This window comes from Rhinolophus ferrumequinum, chromosome 24 (genome assembly GCF_004115265.2).
Source record: "Rhinolophus ferrumequinum isolate MPI-CBG mRhiFer1 chromosome 24, mRhiFer1_v1.p, whole genome shotgun sequence".
Taxonomy (NCBI): Eukaryota; Metazoa; Chordata; class Mammalia; order Chiroptera; family Rhinolophidae; genus Rhinolophus; species Rhinolophus ferrumequinum.
This window is the reverse complement of record NC_046307.1, coordinates 25,236,112-25,250,843: the sequence shown is the minus strand read 5'-3', so window position 1 is coordinate 25,250,843 and position 14,732 is coordinate 25,236,112. Positions and strand designations below refer to the sequence as shown.

General features: G+C 49.8%; 1 protein-coding gene across 1 annotated transcript in view; it reads right to left on the bottom strand.

The window, feature by feature from the left end:
• The window catches only part of GALNT10 (polypeptide N-acetylgalactosaminyltransferase 10), a 178,605-nt gene extending 170,041 nt beyond the window's left edge, over positions 1–8,564 (bottom strand). Inside the window, exon 1 of the mRNA XM_033096272.1 lies at positions 8,292–8,564. Coding sequence (XP_032952163.1) covers positions 8,292–8,450 — 159 coding nt within the window. The 5' untranslated portion in view covers positions 8,451–8,564. The remainder of the gene's footprint in view (positions 1–8,291) is intronic.
• Positions 8,565–14,732: the final 6,168 nt, after the last annotated feature.

Here is a 14,732-nt window from a genome sequence, read left to right as displayed (position 1 = left end):
ATTTCAGGAGAAGAAAGCTGTGGCTCCAGAGGTTGGCCACACAGCTAGCAAGTGGCAGAGGTCGGCCTGGGAGCCACGGGGCCTGGTTCCCAATCCCACACTCTCTCTAGCTCAAGGGAGAGGGGCTCAGGGTCTCCATAACGTCACCCCTTCCCAGGGAGGCCCTGAGTTCAGTACCACTGCCTCCCCCACTACAGGCACCTCATTCTTGCCCCCAGAGCAGGACGGCAGAGCACCCATCCTGGAAGGGCAGCGGACCACAGACATCAGAGGAAAAGGAAGCATTACGGTGCCTGACGGTCCTTGCAGCCCCCAGCGAGGGCTCTTCCAAATGCACTGCCTCGCAGAGATCTAAGACCTCAGATCCCGCCTCGGAGCCGCTCACATCTGGTACAGTGCCACTGCTGACTGACAGGTTGGCAACTCAGGAAACTGCAGGTCAGCGCACTCCCCAGGAATAGAAGTTCAAAGGCACGTCCCAAAGGGCTCCAGGAGAGTGGAGTGGGACCCTGGGGAAGGCGGGATCTGCCTCTTGGGGGTGCTGGCATGTTGGGGGTGTGGGTGGAGAAAAGAGAGTTCCCTGTGGATTCTCAACAAGATTTGTTAAGTACAAGGTTCCCCGGCCCACCCGCAACGGCCCAATCGTGCTCCTTGGGCATGGGCCCTGAGTTGCCAAGTTAACGGGCTCCCAGGGATTCTGCTCTTGGAGAAGAACGATGCCTCACAGCTAAGCTTCCAGCACTCAGCAAGAAGGTACTGAGTACCAACCGCATCATTCACTCACTTGCTTGTTTCTTCAGTCATCAGCAAATGTTTTGGACAAATAAGAGGGGGTGACTGAGACAGGAGCAGCTAGTCTGGAAAGATTAAAAATGATTACTACAATGCATGATACATTTCCATAACGGGCTCTGAGCCCCGACTCACCCTTGCTACCCCACGCTGCCCCAGCAGGGGTGAGAGAGCTTTAGGAGCGAGGTGGCAGGGAAGAAGGGTGTCAGAAACAAGGGAGTAATGTGTGTGGAGCCGCCGCGGCACAGAACACACTGACAGGTGCAGGAAGACAGAAGCAGAAAGAAACACCAGGTCATGGCTGCCCGGAAGGGCCTCTTATCTAAGTAGGCAGATGAGAAAACCAAGGTTTGGGGGGGTCTAAGACCTGTGAGCAACTACTTCCTGGAGGCGGCAAAGAATACTTCCCAGAAGAAAGCAGAGGATCTGGGTTCTCCACCAGGGAAGAAGATGGAAGTTCCCTGCAATAATTGCTTCAGATTTCAGAGTCATGGAGTGGGGCACGGAGAGCAGCCTGTGCACGCACCACCCCTTCCCCACCACACCCAGTTGTTAGACTGTCTGGCCCTGCTCCACTTCTGAACCCTACGCCGTTAGGCCAACCACGGATGCTCCGATAGCTTACCTTCCAAACAACGACAATTAAGGCATCCCTCCCTACCTGGCCACAGTGTCTCAGTCCAGGACTGAGGAGTTAATTCGCCGATGGTGCTTAAGGAGGGGTGGGGCGAAGGTTCCTCTTCAAGGTCACATAACCACCGAGTGACCCCGTGGGCTCCCCTTTGGCTACTGAAGAGGTTCGGTGTTAGAGCAATGGTCTCTCCCCTCTGCTCAGATGCCGGGGGCTCCGACAGCAGCCTCTGAGGAGGGAGTAAAGGCGCAGGGTGGGAGACAGGTCCTTTGTTCTGAGAGGTGCTGGCCACAGGCTCAAATACCAGCTCCAGCACCACACGCTGTGCATCAGCGGGCAAGTAACTGCCCCACTGGGAGCCTCGCTCCCTCATTCTTTCCTGCCTGTTTATAATTGTGACTATTTGACAAGATGTGCAAGTAAAGGGCGTATTTAATCCATTGCCTAGCAGACTAAGTGCTAAATAAATGGTAGCTGCTATTAGTAGTAGTAGTATCATTATTATTAACATTATCAGGCTCAGAATCATTGTTCTTAGTTGTATCATTTTATGCTGTGGCTTTTATTATCATTGCAAAAAAAATTCATCATTTGAAACTCATAATCCTCTTAAAACCAAAGGGAAGAAAACAAATAGGCCTCTTTTTCCCCCTTCCTTCTCCTATGCACACTCAGCAGAGGGCAGCACACAGGAACCATCCAAAGATAAGAGAGAGAAGAGAAACACATGGAGAGAAAGCTACACACTCATAAATACACACCCACCCACCCCAGCAAGAAGAATTGTTTAGCTTCCTCTAGCTTCCAAAGTATGAACACTCCGCCTCCTCCAGCTAAGAGGGCCAGGCAGAAAAAAAAAAAGTTGCAGCTAAAGACACAGAAGTTCTTTTTCAGCTTGAGAGATACTTTCAATGAATTGACTTTTAGTGTGTGTGTGTGTGTGTGTGTGTGTGTGTGTGTGTGTCTGTGTGCAGGGGGTAGTTCACAGGGCATCTGTGAAGGAAAAGGGAAGGCGGCAGCAGCACTCATAAGACTAGATAAAGACAGCTTTCAACGGGTCCTTATCTCAAGCCTCTGTGCTGGCAGGCATTTGCACCCAAGCTGTCCTCAGGGGGAAACTGAGGCCCACAAGCTAATCATCTCAGCCAAGGGGTGGCCAAGCTGAGATGAAAAACCTCCAGACTGCAGGTTCAGTGATCAAAACTGAGTCCAAGATGGCAAAGGGGTTTTATCTCAAGGACCATGTCTGACCCCACGGTAGTGACGGCCGGGGACACTGTGCCCCACTCTCTGGGACACTGCGTCAGCAGGACCCTCCAGTGAACTTTTGGTGGCTTCTTCCCAGATTTCATCTCCCCTCCTTCCCACAGGAGCACCCAGATTTTTCTCTGGGGAACTGCTCTTTCTACAATTTGGGTGGCCCGACCCGACACCTAGCTCCAGGGTGGGTTAAGTCAATCCGCATAAACTGTGAATGGTTCAAAGAGCACATTAGGTCCTAACTGGGCCAACAATAGCTAAGGCGAGCTTGCCAGGGCTTACAGAAAAGAAGTTTCCTCTCTCTTCTTTAGGAGCTATGGAGGAGACAGACTCTTTCCTCTAGGATCTGAGCGTGGATATGAGGTGGGACAGCACTTCAATCTGGGACATGGACCTCTGGAATACAGCACACCTGAAGTCAATGCAATTACAGGAGTGAATGTATCCCCTTCCTCACTTCAGCCCACATGGCTTAATGCATCGGTACCTGCAGCTGACGGTATCTGAGGTGGCCCCATCTCAGATCGAGATCAGCTCCATCCGCCACTGACGGCAGTAATGGTGCCTCGTGCTACTCGTCCTTGTAATCCCTCCCTCCTCCTGCTAGATCCCTTTGCCACCTTAACATCGAATCCATTTTACTCGCTTTAAACTATAAAAATTTGGGGGGCGGGGGGTGGGGGGAATTTAAAGCCAGGTAAGTTGCAGCAGAGAAGTGGGCTCAATAAGTACTGGCCTCCCAAAGTGGAAGTGACAGTCTTGGTCCATGAGGGAAATGATGGTAGAGAAGGGCCAAATATTAGCATGTGGAGGGAAAAAAAAAATATTTGTGGTAAAACAGAGCAAGAAGTTGGAGAGCGGCAGGTTGTGGTCTGCATTCCTCCGTCTGAGAACTGATTTTCCCTCTCTTGGGCCTTCGTTTCTGTACCTACAAAACGGGTTTTGGACCAGATGACTTCTGAAGCCCCCTTCCTGCTGACACACAGCACTCATTCGGCAAACGTGCTCTGACTGTCTTCCAAGTGCCAAGCCTAATGCTTTGTGCTAGGAGAGGATGTGGCTCCTACTTCGAAACATTTCTGGGAGGGGAGGTCAAGACACAGCCCTTGGCCACAGGAACTCAGGCAGGTGCAGGCTACCTCCTTGCCCCACTCCACTGGGCATGAGGACGGTGGTTCTCTAAGAAGCAAGACTCTTATTTCAGTCTTCCTGGGGGCAGAGCCTTACCCATCAGCTCTTCCTTTACTGGCTCTGACACATATATATACAGAATACAGAGGGTCAGATGTGTGTAAAATACAGAACCCACTACAAACACCATCATGAGCATTTACCTGCCATGAAACATACTTCTGGCTGCCAAGTGTGTCTCCAGGGGCTTTTTAGTGATGACATCCTGATGCCATCTCTGTGTAAGAGCTGACTGTGGACAAGGTACAATTAGCAAGCTAGATGGTTATCTTTTAAGTGGGCCTTTGCTTTTTCAACCCTGACTCCATTATTTGTCACTGTGTCACTGGAGCCAATAGATTAAAGGCTGAACATCCTTAGAGCAGGCTGAGAGAAGACTTTAGAGTATGAACGTATCTCTAAGTGGTGGTCTCATCACCCGTTAAGATACGGAGGCCTGTTTAAACACACTGCTAGCCAAGCCTTTCCAAAACATGCTTCAAAACACCAGAATGTTAGAGTTGGAAAAGTCCTAACACAGTATCTATTTCCCTTAACACAAATGAGTTGCAACATGCCTTGAACGCTACTTGTGTAGCCGTGTTGAGAAACAGTCTGAGACCCAGTCTGAGCTCACCAGGAAAAAGATTGATTAGCAATGTTTGCCGTGGCCTGTGGCGGGGGAGGACAATCACCTCTCCTCTTCTGAATATAAACCCTCACTCCCAGATGAGGAATCCGAGGTCCAGAGAAGTTAAACCACCTTCCTGAGGTGACACAGTGAGTTTAGGACAGGAGAGAGAACTAGAACCTAGGCCTCTGATCCCAGGCAGTCCTCAGCTGGGCTCCCTGAAAGACTGCAAAGCCAGGAGAAGAGAACGAATGCAGGGAGCCAGATTTGCTCAGGTAAATCTATAACCCGTCCCCTGTGGCATCAGATTTCGGCTGAGCATGCAGACAGAAGTGATTAGCCATCTTAAGGATCTCAGCCCCTCTGTGGAAAATTAAGGAAATCATTCCAAGGCTACATTTCTATGGTACTTAACTTTCTGATTGGTAAGGCTCTGCCACCAAGAAGACTGAAAAAAAAAGGCGCGGGGGGGGGGGCGGGGGGGGTGGGCAGGGGGAGTATTGATTTCTGAATGTTAGAAGAATAAAGTTCAGCTCTGACACAATGAGAAAAACTCTTGATACTTTAAAATTAAGTCATTGGTATTCTATTATCCCACCAATTTCTATTCCCCGGTCACTATTATCCAATGAAGTCATTTCTCACAAGAGATTATGGCTCAGAAAAGGGGAAGGACTGCGTTGTATTTCCTAGCATCGGTTTTTAATGGCCAGTTCCCAAGCCTGAAATAGGAAACAGACTATAGAATTACACCAAGATGTTAAGCAGATGGGGGCGAGGAATGAGAGTGAACCCCAAATTAAAACGAAGATGGCTTCAAGACTGGCTTTTCTTGCTTGGTTTTGCAGCTTTTTAAAGCAGCTAGCTGTCTGACCACATGAATGCTGAAATCCTAAAAGCATTATGTGCCCTTTACAAATGAGCTGCCCTCCCCAGCTCCAGAGGTACACCCAGAATGAGCCAGCATGACAGTTATGTAGACTTAAGTTCTAGCCGATGATAAACGCTCTTAATTTAAAACTCTGTATTCTTCAATCCAATGGAGAAATCAAGGAGTGAAAGGACTGCTCAAACAGTGGGTTATGTTACCCTCAGAGAAACTTCTCTCAAACCCACAAAGAACGTATTCTTCATCTGGATCAAGTCCTGTCAGACTTCCCTCCAGAGCCTCTGCAATTATTTCTACCGGAAAGATCAACGAGGTGCTCTGGGATCATTCTCAACAATTACAAGAATGACAGGCTGAGCTCAGAACTGGTCAGCCCTGTCGGAAGAAGCTCCGTGTGCTCGCAATGCCCGATTTCCCAGAGAGCAGGAAGACGTGTTCCCTGCACATTCCAGGACCCTGGGATGAGGGACGGAACACCATCCCTCTGACAAGTCAGCCTCTTCCCTCAGGGCCAGCCGCCATTCAAACATGGGACGGGGGGCGGGGGGGGGGGGGACAACCCCAGTGCTGTGCGTCTGCAGGAGACTGAAACAAATAGGGGACTGTGTGTAAATTTGGCAGTGTCCCTGAAAGGCAGCAGATGAATGCAGAATCCTACTGCACCTAGAAGAGCTTATCATTGGGGAAACAGCTCAATTCTGCTGCTCCCAGGAAGCAAAGAGACTTTCTTTAAAGCGAGGATAACCACTGGGCACCTCCCACCAACACCCCCAAACTCCTTCACCAATTCTTCTTCCTCCTCATGATATTCCAGAGCAAAAAAAAAAAAAGAACAAGAACTAAACCTTCTCAGACGAGCTTATCTGTCCATTTCAGCTAAGGGCTCCAAGCAGCGCCCAGCTGTTGCTCCCCTCTCTCTGCCCAAAAGGCTGCCTTACTCCATCAATTCCCTCTTGCACAAGTGAGTAATTTACTTTGAAAGCTCAGGCCAAACTGGCAGTTAACCTTGACCTTCTCTCTACACATCTGGGTCTATTGAAAATGAAAATCAGGACGTCTCTGGCATTCACAGCAAATGAAATACGAGGGCTTTCTCCAGGCAGAGGGAGAATGTCACAAGTTATTTTAGAACTGGCTAGAGCTATTCCAAAGGGGAGTTTGCATTTCGGCAAGACACTCTCCCCCTCGACCTGGGGTTGTGTCCATATGGAGCCTCCACAGTTAGGGATGCTCAGAGAGGATCCTACCTCAGGAAAGAAAAAAGAAGAGATCATTGTACCCCTCACTGATTCATTGCTGGGATCACAGAATCGTGGAGTTGGACCAATAGCCACATTTCACAGATGGAGAAAGGGAGGCTCCGAGAGGGGAGCTGGGAGGTGATCAAGGACACACACAGCAAGTTACTGGTAGAGCTGAGGACAGAACCTTGACCTCCTGACCCTGATGCTGGCACAGGATGGGAACAGAAGGAAGAGATTTCATGAAGGAAAACCCCACATGAATACAGAATTTAAGGGAGAAGGCTCTAAGTTGGCTGTCAGGGTTTGAAACAGGGATGGCTGTCAGGGTTTGAACCAGGGATTTCGGAAGGGAGTTAGGGCCCTTAGTTTCCAAATAGTAAGATGTACAGAAAGTTCAACCAGGCCCTCCAGGATGGTTTGCAACAATTACCAGTGTGACAGACTACACTAAAACTGGTCAACACAGTCGCAGAGAGCTCTCCCTATGCGCAAGATGCCAGACAGCAGCTTGATACTGGGAAAAGGAAAACCGTCAGCCTCAGAAGTCTCCTTCCTGGTCCTGCCAACAATTAGTCAAATTTGACCCTGAAGTACAAAGTATCCACTTCCCAAGGAACCAAGAGAATTCCATGAGAAAACCTGACATGTCCCACTATGGACACAGTTTAAGCATGCATATGCTCACTGGCACCTCCTAAGCCATGAGCTGGAAGGGTAGGAGTGATCTGTCAGAGCTTCTGCCACCAGTCTGTATGTACGTGTCACACACACACACACACACACACACACACACACGGGTGAGTTCAGAGGAGGCAGAAACAATTAATATCCCAGTCTTTGCTGCAAGAAACACCACACCTAATTATACTGGACAAGTTCAGAGGGGTTATGGGTACTTAGAGAAGGGCCAAGGAAGGCATATGTTGTCCCATCCTCAGAGCACTGGACACAAACAGCCTCTAGGAAACTTGGGATAGTCCCTCCACCAGAGCCCCCACTTCTGGACTCCCAGAAAGTCAAAGGCAACAGGCCCCTCAAGGACGAGGAGTTCACCACCTTCCCCACCTCCAAGGCCTGATGCTCCAAGGAGAGCACGATCTTTGCATCCTCCCAGGAGCCCACAGGATCTGGGAAAGAAATAAGGCTAGAAAGAAGGGAGGGTGAACAAATGCAGAGAGGAGGGAGGCCCAGGTGTCTATTCCGGCAGACGGAAAAACAGGAAAGGGGCTGATCTGAGTAGAGAACACCGAGATCAGCAGGTGGAGGGAACAGCAGAAAAGAGCTGGACACCAAACAGAAGAACCAGGCATCTCCAAAAGAATTATCGTGAGATACAGGCATATAGACAGGGTCTTCCAAAAGAGATGGTGGACGGGGTGAAGGGAGACCAGACATGGGCAGAAAGGAGGAAGGTAACCTACGGCAAGAAACAGCCCTCCTGACTGGGCATCAGGAGTCCTGGGTTCTAGTTCTAGTTCTGTCTCTGACAGATGTGGGTCCCTGGACAAGCCCCTGTACTACTCTGCGCCTCAATTTCCCATCCCCAAAATGGGAACAACAGTCGTCTCCTGCGCTGAGTCTTAAGAGGCAGACGGAAAAGCGGAGAAAAGAACTGAAAGCTAGAAGTGAATTTTGGGAGAGTGTTAGCAACCCCAAGACAACTGGGGGACTCACCAGTCCGGCCGCAGGGGGCACCGCCGCCCCGGATCCCCCAGGGGTGCCGTCGGGCTGCCGTTCGCGGTACAGCGCCCAGAGCCCCACGTTGGGCAGAAGGACCAGGGCCGCCAGCACCAGCGCCACCGCCTGCAGAAGCCGCTTCTCCTTCCGCCTCATCGGGGCCGGTCAGCCCCGCCGCGTCCCGCCGGGTTCGCCGCGCCGCCCCCAGCTCCGCGCGTCCGCCCGTCCGCCCGGCGGCGGCAGCAGCTCCGCGACGAGAAGCGGCCGCGGTGCCGGCCCCGCTCCAACTCCGCGGCACTTCCGCCGCTCGCCAGCCGGGGAGCCGGGCTCGGCCACAGCACTGCCGCCACAGGGGGTATCGCTGTCGCCCCCACTGGCCCTGGGCCGCGCCGAGCCGCGCGCCCCGCGCCGCCCTCCTGCGGATCCGCTGCCGCGCGCTGTGCTCCGCGAGTCGCAGCCTTCTCGCGGCTCTTCCTGGTACTCCTGGGAGAGGCAACGGCCGGGTGCGGACCGCTTCCCCCTCTCGGGCCGCGATGGTGCGGCCCGCTCCTCCGCGGCTGCCCCGCCCGCGGGAGCTTTGCGAAGTCCGGGAGTTGGCGAGTTGGATGCTAACCCGTGCGGGGTGGTCACCGGAGCGTCTTCGCGCGCTGGATCGCGCCGGGAACTCCAAAGCCCCGCCGACAACCTGTGCTCGGGACTCCAGTGGACAGTTTGCGAGCTCCCCGGGGATATGCAAATAGTTCTGGAGCCAGGCCCGACGCTCCGCGTCTGCAGCCCCCAGAGCTGTAGCTTCCCACCCAACTCTGCTCGGTTCCGAGGACCTGCGGGCCTACTGTGACCCTGGGGACTCGGTATTCCCAGATGTGAAATGGGGCCACAGCTGTGCTCCACGTGCACTGTTCTGCCGGCGGGCCCTCGTTTTCTTCCTTTCGGAGTTCCTGGCGTTAGGTGTGAACGCCTTCTGTAAACTGTGTCGTGCTGTACCCTCCTGCCACCCGTCTGTTGTCCCTGCAAACCGGCGGGGAAAAGACCGGAGGCGCTTCTCTGCAGGACCTTTTCTCACGCAAGTCCAACCTCCTTGAGTTGGAAGGCCCTCCAGTCCCACTTGTGCTTCTAGGCACTCACCTCACGGAGCCCTTTCTTGAAACCTCTTGTCGGTTTCTGTCTCCAGTTAGCTATTCAAACTATTAGCGAACGCCTGTTGTGTATCTGACACTGTGCCAGGCACCTGGATGGAATGAAAACAGACGCGATCCCTGACGTCTGGGAGCTGAAACAAATACGTAATCTCATTAGAGGAGGGGGTGTGTCTGTAACCGTGGCGAGGGCTCCGAGGAAGTAGGGCCCTCTGGGCGCTGCAGAGAGCTGAGGATCTGGGTCGTGATGCCTGTGGCTCTTCACAGCTCTTCACGTAATTGCTTCCTCTCTGATGCCGAGGGACGACGACAAGTCCTCTTGGTTGTCTTCCTCTTGCCCCCACCCCCCACGCATCCTCTTGATTCTCTCCATCTTCAGTCGCCGACCCTTGTGCCTAGCCGCCCCCAGACTTGGACCAGTGGCCTAAGGACTCCTGCCTTCCAGTTCTTCCAGCTCCAGGCAGAGCTATGGGGATTCAGTTTTCTGAAATCAAAGTTCATAGATCTTGACATCTGCTACAAAACCTTCAAAGCTCCCATCACTTAGGCTCTAGAGTCCACACTCATTGTGACCTGCCACAGCTGATCAAACATTCTCTCCTCTCTGCCCTGCCTGATTGCTCCCTGTTTTCCTTGACCAGGTTGTTCCTTCCACCCAGAAAGCCCTCCCCTCTTGCCCATCTATGTCGGTGGAAATCGTGTTCATCCTTCCATGTCTAGTTGAACTGCCACCTTCTCCATGAAGTCTTCCAAAACTCCTCAGAGGGCTGCTGTCTTTCTTTTGGATTTCCGTCACAGCAATGCTTACCTTTAATTGAATGCTTACTTCATGTCAGGCCCCATGTTAAACCCTTGGCATACATTACCTCTTTTAATGCTCTGTCCCCAAGTGAGGCAAATATTGTTCTTATCCTTATTTGCAGATGAAACTCAGATTAACAAAAGCAGAAGCCAGAATGATCCGGTTTTAACAAAGACCAGATAGCCTCACCCCTCTGCTTAAATCTCTCCAGTGGCTTCCAAACTCTCACTGGATTTCTATAAAGAACCACAAGATCCTACAAGGTCATACATGAATAGGCCTTACCCTTTATTTTCTTCATTATTCCCCAGCCCATTGGCCTTCTTGCTGTTCATCAGAGCATACCAGGTACATTCCTGCCACCAGCCCTTTGCACCTCTGCCTAGACTGCCCCCTCTTCTATCCCTAGATCCTAGCCCTATGCCTTTTTAAAAATATTTTTTATTGTGGTAAGATAATATAAAATTTACCATTTTAACCATTCAGTGGCATTAAGTACATTTACACTGTTATGCAAACCATCATCACGATCCATCTCCAGAATTTTTTTAATCATCCCAAACTAAAACTCGGTACACACTCAACACTAACTCTCCATTCCCCGCTCCTCCCAAACCCTGGAAACCATCATTCTACTTGCTATCTTTATGAATTTGGCCATTCTAGGTACTTCGTATAAGTGGAATCATACAATATTGGTCCTTTTGTGCTTGGCTTATTTTGCTTAGCATGTTTTCAAGCTTCATCCATGTTGTAGCATGTGTCAGAATTTCATCCCTTTTTAAGATTGAATAATACTCCATTGTATGGATGTACCACATTTTGTTTATCCACTCATCCATCCATGGACATTTGGATTATTTACATCCTTTGGCTATTGTGAACAATGCTGCTATAAATAGCCCTGCTTTTTAATACTGCAGTTGATATACAGTATTTGTGTGATTGAATTTCCATCCTCTTTCTTTGACAAAAGTGTAAGTTCCTAGAGAGAAAGATAATGATGCAGATTTCTTTTATGTGCTTCCACAGCAGGAGCACAATGCTAGAAAGAGAGTAGCTAGGATGACCCTGTTACAAACAGGAGGCTCACTCTGCTCCCAGGAATGCACCTGTCCCCTTTGTGTTAGAATAATCTATGAGAAGCCTTAGCACAGCCCAAGAGGCCCCCCACGACCTGACATCTCTCCTTCCCTTCTCATTACACTGGCCTTCTTGCTATATTCCTCAAATGAACCAAGTTGATGATGGCCTCTGGGTCTTGGCAGATTTGCTGTGCCATTGTCTAGAAATCTCTTCCTCTACACCTTTTTCTGGTTCTCTCTCTCCCATCGCGCAGGAACCAAATCAAATGTCCTGCCTCAGAGAGAGAGCTTCCCTGGCCAGCTGATCTAAACTATCAAAGGGCGCCCCCATCGCCACCCTCTGCTTGATTTTTCTTCACAAAAGGTAGCATTTCTGGTTTCCTCTTCTAGATTGTGAGCTCCAAGCAAGGAGGAACTTTGTATTTTTTTTGTCCCATACATACAGTACATTCCTGCCTCTGCTAGTACATACTTCCTTTTTTTTTTTTTTTTTTTTTTTTTGCGAGTCAGAAAACCTGTGCTCCTTCCAGACAGAGGAAGTTGCAAAACGGGCGCCCTCTCCCAGGGCTAAAGCAGTGGGAGCTGAGCCAGGGCACGTGGATTTCAGCTCATACTGCTGCTCACTCACAGAAAGCAAAGCTGTGGCCCCTCCCAGGCCTGGAACACAATAGATGCTCAGTAATTACTGGGTAAGTGCAGGATAGCAGCTGAGGTCCTAGACATGAAAATCTTCAGTGTCTCTCTCCTCCCATCCCTTCTTTCAGATCCCCAGAGGATTCTGTGCAGAATTGGATTTGAGCTTTTTCTTGTGTCTTATTGAGTGACTGGTTAATCAAAGCTACACACCAGCCTGGTCAGCCCTCAATGGAAGCTCTAACCTACGAGCCAGGCTTTAATCCCAGGACTCTGATCTCCTTCTACGATGTGGAATGCTAAGGGGAGGAAACTCCTGGGGCTTTATGCCACTCACGGAGACAATGCCATTTGAGACGTGTGGGCAGCCCATTAGTTCTGGCTATGTTTCTGGGAAAACTGATCTGATTATCAACTGAATTACACAAGAAGTGTTACTTTCAGATTGAGTTATCCTAAGCCTATCGTGGGCATTCAATTAGGTAACGTGCATATAGGGCTTGCCATAGACGCTGGCCTAATGAAACTCCCTAATAACTGGCTGAAATAAAAGTCCAGCACCAGTAGGAACACGGAAGAGGGATAAAAAGGATTTCGGCTGCATGGCAAAAACCTTCAGCTGTGGCCTAGGCTTCTCCAATCTCCTCTCCTATACCCTCCGGTCACTCCAAAGCAGCTCCAAACCAACCACACACTCCAAACCAGCCACAAGCAGCTTCCTGGTCCTTGATCCCACTATGCTCATGGCATCCACAAGGTCTTGGAATTAACCCTTGTCCCAGCCAGGAATGCTGTTTCTCCCTGTCTTCCCGCATTGTTGCTCCCTCTCAACCTTCAGATCTCAGCTTAAATATCCTCACAGAGACCCTCCTGAGCGCCCACGTGCGGTGCTTTCTCCATACTTTACACCACGCTATGTTTTATGTTTTCTTCTCAGTGCATGTGCCTCTTGGCCAAAATCTTATGTGTTTGCTCGCTGACCTGTTTTTGTGGCACACAGAAAGGGTTTAATACATACATTTGATGAATGGTAAGTTATCTCCTGCCTTCCCCCATCTTATCTTGACCTCCTTTTCTTTTTCTTTCCCTCCTTCCATCCCTCTCTTCCTTCCTTTCTGTCATGAGCGGTTTATCCTCATTCTTCCCTCGTGTCATCAGTAACAGACACATCTTTCAGTATCCTTTGAGACACTTTAGCAAGAAGGGTCAGCTAGAAGAGAGGTGACAGGTGCAGGACTTTAGCCTTCCTGATGAGGACAGAAAAACCTTCCCTACTAGACTCCTCACCTTGGCTTTCTTAGAGTCCTTCCTTGCTGACCTGATTTGTCAAGGGCTATACCCTCAGGCTGTTCTGATGTAGGCCAGAGCCAAGAAGGTGTGAAAGTGGACTAGATTAGCAGGTGTTGGTCTGCTGTTAATCTACCTTTCACACTCTTTAACCTTGGCCAACTCCTTAGCTGCTCCGAGCCTCAATTTCCTTATCTGTGAAATGGGGATACCCGTGACTCTGTAATGATATCATTTCCAGCATGGTGAGAAAGAGGTCTGTTTGACCCTAAGCAAAGCCTGAGAAGCTATGGGTGTCAGATTTCTGTGTTTGCTGCAAGCCTCTTGCTGCTAGTCTCCTTGGGGATTGTCAAGATCATCACACATTTTCAAAGAAGCCTGCCTGATCTCCCTGAACAGACTGAGCTCCCCAGTTATGTGACCTTTTAGGAAAGCCTTTCCTTAACAGTCACAGTATTGATGGTTATTTGATGATTGTTTGATATTTGTTTCCTCCACTGGACTGACTGCAAGCCCCATGAGGACAGAGACCATTTTTTTTCCTCCCCAGCATATTTTCAGTGCCTACTACAGTACCTGGCCCAAAACGGGTTCTCAGCAAACATTTGAGAAATGAATAAACGCATGAATCAGTCAAGCACTCACCTCTTCAAAACCTGCACTCAGAAAACTCATTCACACAGGTGACAATGACCCAAACTGCTACCTCTATCAGATTTGTCATTGAACAAGGCTCAAACTTCTGATGTAGAGGAAGAGAAAAAAAGTCCTGGAGCCGAAGTTTCCCCACCTGGACCTGGTCAGCCTGGATCAGTCTAGACTTTGCCCCTAACTTCCTCTGTGGCTTCAGACAAGTAGCTCACCTTCTGAGTGTCGGTTCTATCATGTATGGGTCTAGGAGTGTATGTGGTAGCGGGAACTGGAGATGTCTAAATAAATATAGAATATGGCTGCACTGAATCGAGCCGTTGAACCAGATACCCTTTGAAGTCTTAATTCTAAAACTCTGGGACACAATCTTGCAAGGTAGGATGGGAGAAGGAGAGCCAGACATAGAACAGAGTGGTTCAGTCCAGGGTGAGTATTTTAGTGGCATTTCAGCTCCTCGCTGGAATAAAAAGAAAGGGTTTGCAGGATGCCTATTTGAAGTGACCTCTAGACAGAAAATTGCCTGTCTCTCTTTTGGCGTCTACTTTGTCATTTCCACAGTGAGATGCCAATTAAAAGCAATCCTGCCAACGATCAGAGAATGCTATTGAATCAAGACAGTGGATGTGGAAGGTGCCTTGAGTAGGATATGTTTTGAAAGAGCAAACAGAGAAAGCCATAAATCTCAAAGAGTACATATACTACGTCATTGGGTGGGGACATCTCAAACAGAGTATTAATCAGAAGGGTCAGATGCAAATATCAGGTGTGTAGGGAGCCAACTTCCTCCTGGCACCGCCACTAAAATAAATATCAGGGCTTGGGAAATGAGAGTGCTTCCTGGTTA